The sequence below is a fragment of the Chiloscyllium plagiosum genome, chromosome 38 (assembly GCF_004010195.1).
Source record: "Chiloscyllium plagiosum isolate BGI_BamShark_2017 chromosome 38, ASM401019v2, whole genome shotgun sequence".
NCBI classification, from domain to species: domain Eukaryota; kingdom Metazoa; phylum Chordata; class Chondrichthyes; order Orectolobiformes; family Hemiscylliidae; genus Chiloscyllium; species Chiloscyllium plagiosum.
The window spans coordinates 787,199-790,488 of record NC_057747.1 but is presented as its reverse complement, the minus strand read 5'-3'; the positions used below and the strand labels follow the sequence as shown (position 1 = coordinate 790,488).

Genomic DNA, 3,290 nt, shown 5'->3' with positions numbered 1-3,290 from the left:
CCCCACCCCAGTCTGACCTATCACCCTCACCTTGACCTCTTTCCACCTATCACATTTCCGACACCCCTCCCCCAAGTCCCTCCTCCCTACCTTTTATCTTAGCCTGCTGGACAAACTTTCCTCATTCCTGAAGAAGGGCTTATGCCCGAAACGTCGATTCTCCTATTCCCTGGATGCTGCCTGACCTGCTGCGCTTTTCCAGCAACACATTTTCAGCTATAGTTCTGTACACACTGACTCTCACTGGGGTATAGTTCTGTATACACTGACTCTCACCAGACAGTTCTGTACACACTGACTCTCACTGGGGTATAGTTCCGTACACACTGATTCTCTCTGGGGTATAGCTCCATGCAGACTGACCATCACTGGCCCACACATACTGACCGTCAGTGGGGGACAGTTACCTCCACTGGGTATTGTGGTAACAGACCATTTTCATTCCATCTGCGATAACATTTCTAATTTTAAGTTGTGGAAGATGTTAATTGAAACTTTCGATTTCCCACAGATGTTCTCAATATATCTTGCACGCTCTCTGATCAGTGATATTGAAGCATTGAAAGCTGGCTGGCGTTACTGAGGATATTAATTACATGGAACTTCCTGGAACATGTTACTATCAAAGTTACAAGTTGAGAAATATATATTTTTGTATTTGAAAGAAGCTAACTATAATACAAAAATAATTAAAATTCCAGACTTTTCTGTTCTGTGCTCCCCATACTTTAGCTTGTTTAAGGTGTAATTTGATTGGATGCAGGACTTTGTGACTGAGGTCCTATCTCAGCTTGTGTCTTATTCTTTCTGACTATGAGCATGATTGTTGAAGAGCATGTTGGTGCAATTATGTCATGTTGTCACTGAATACTTATAAATAATTGAATTTCTGCCAGACTTCACAGGCTGAGGTGTACGTTCTTAACTATAAACTGATCACTAGGATGAAGTCTCAGAGGGCAACGGCTTTGTTTGAGTAAAAATTGCAAATTCCATTTGCACCCCCGACAAATACCCTCCTGACAGCCCATAATATGCTCCTCAAATTCCCACAATACCTTCCGCACCCCATTATGTGCTCCTCACTCCCAGTAGTACTCTCCTCACCCATAGCAAACCCAAGACAGCACTCCAAGCAATTTTCAGTATTTTTTCAAAATGTTTGATCTCTGATTGGCTGTTTCCACTTTACTTGTAGCTTAGCTTTTCCAGCTGTTAAAACCGAGTGAGGATTGAGCATCAAGTCCTTCTCCAGTAACACCCTCTGCATGTAGTAACCTTCTATGTCTGGAGTGTTCTGGTACCTCTACATTTATTACATTTGGTGTACAAGTGTTTAAATGTTTGTTGATAGAGTTAAATACCTTTTGTGAACAATGATGGGAGTTGCAGCATCTAAGCTTCTGAAGGAGTAGTCACCACCTGTTCTGTGACTCTAACTTGTTGACTCAATGTTGTATACATTTCTGTGGTGACTTGCCTCTCATTGAGCTCAATGCTTACGATATCTGAACTCCGTACCTCCCTTCCAGCTTCCCACAAGAATGTTAGTTCCTCCATTAACTACTCACCAACATGAGATCAGCTTTATCTATCCACTCATTCCACCTCCTGATTCTTTCTCTCTCTCTCTCTGCCCCCCCACCCCCCACCCCTGTCTGCACCATCTAGCTTGTCAGTCTGTACTGTGTGAATGGGGGGGGGAATGTGGGAAAGGCTAGGGCCAGTCGGGGGACTGCCAAAGTGAGAGTGGCCAGACATGGGAAGGCTGAGGTAATGGGTGAGTCTGAATCTGAGAGAAGTGCACATTGCTGTCACATTCCTGGATGTCAGCACAAATAGCGAACGAAAGCCAGCTCTTGTTAGGGCCGGCCACGGTTTCACATCAGTGACCTGCAATCGCCTTGTGAGGGGCCCAGCCCCAGTGATGGTGGGAATTCATAGAATAGAATCATAGAATCCCTACAGTGTGGAAACAGGCCATTTGGCCCAACATGTCCTCTGAAAAGGGTCCCACTCCACCCCACCCCATTCCCTTACATAACACTCCATTTCTTATGACTAATGCAACTAATCTACACACCCCTGAACACTATGGGCAATTTAGCATGGCCAATTCACCTAACCTGCACGTGGGATTGTGGGAGGAAGCCAGAGCACCCAGAGGAAACACACATAGACATGGAGAGTTTGTCTGTACAAACTCCACACAGACAATCGCCTGAGGCTGGAATGAAAACTGGGTGCCTGGTCCTGTGAGGCAGCAGTGCTAACCACTGGGCTATCATACCATCCAAATTGACGCCAGTCAACCCCATTCTGCCAAGAGTCAACAGAACTGAAGTGATACAGGTCTGCTGACGTCTGACCTCCTCCTTCTCTGAACATACCCTTCCTGCTTTCCAGCTTCTCAACCCACCTCCAGCTCCTCTGAAGTGATCCATATCCCTCCTTTAGATCCACCTCTGTTTTCCCAACATTCTATCCCTCGGTTACCTGTCTCCCAATTCCGAATGTCCTCCACCTTCCCTTCCTTCTTCAAACTCCCTCCCATCTACCAATTCCCCCCCACCTTCCTTCCCTGTCTCCTAATTCCTTCAAGATCTTAATCCCCCTCCAGACCCACTCCTTAGCCAAAACTCCATCCCTCCCAAACTTTCCTTGTTCCCCCTAATGTCCATGCCCCCCCATCCACAAACTCCCCCGTATGTCAACAGCACCACCTCCAGGCGCACTCAGATCATTGCTATTTCTGGCCTCAGTTCCCTGCCATGGACAGTGTCGGTCGGTTTGAACTAGTCATGTTGGGGGTTGTGACTCTCTGTCACTTGAGAAATATCAAGAACCACTGGAGTATTTTTTAATTTAAAATGCTTTCTTTTTTTTTATTAATTTGTATAATTTTTGAAAAATGCTAGTAGCTGTGAAATTTGTGGAATTTTTGCTACTTTTTGTATCTGATTTTCACAAAACAATAAATTTTATGTTAAGACTCATAGTTGTTCGGTCTTGCCATTTTACTTCAAACACATGCATCGTTTGTTCCTGAGACTGAGGAGTTGGAGCAGCTCCACACGGACAAAGTCATATAACCACCAGCTAACACCTTCATTCAGAAGTTAGAGAGAGAGTCATCTAGCATAGAACAGGCCTTTCGGCCCACAATGTCTATGCCGACCAACAAACACCAAGCTACACTCTTCCCAATTACCTACAGTTGGTCGATAGCCTACTCTGCCCTGGCATTTTAAGTGCTTATCCACATGCTTCTTAAATGTTGTGAAAGTACC

The 3,290-nt window shown here is 45.1% G+C and overlaps 1 protein-coding gene across 2 annotated transcripts in view; it reads left to right on the top strand.

Annotated features, from left to right (window-relative positions):
* Positions 1-2,998, top strand: part of LOC122541740 (tetraspanin-5-like) — a 68,329-nt gene extending 65,331 nt beyond the window's left edge. For both annotated transcript variants that reach the window (XM_043678633.1, XM_043678632.1), the window contains exon 8: positions 512-2,998. In XM_043678633.1, coding sequence (XP_043534568.1) covers positions 512-583 — 72 coding nt within the window. In that variant the 3' untranslated portion in view covers positions 584-2,998. The remainder of the gene's footprint in view (positions 1-511) is intronic.
* Positions 2,999-3,290: the final 292 nt, after the last annotated feature.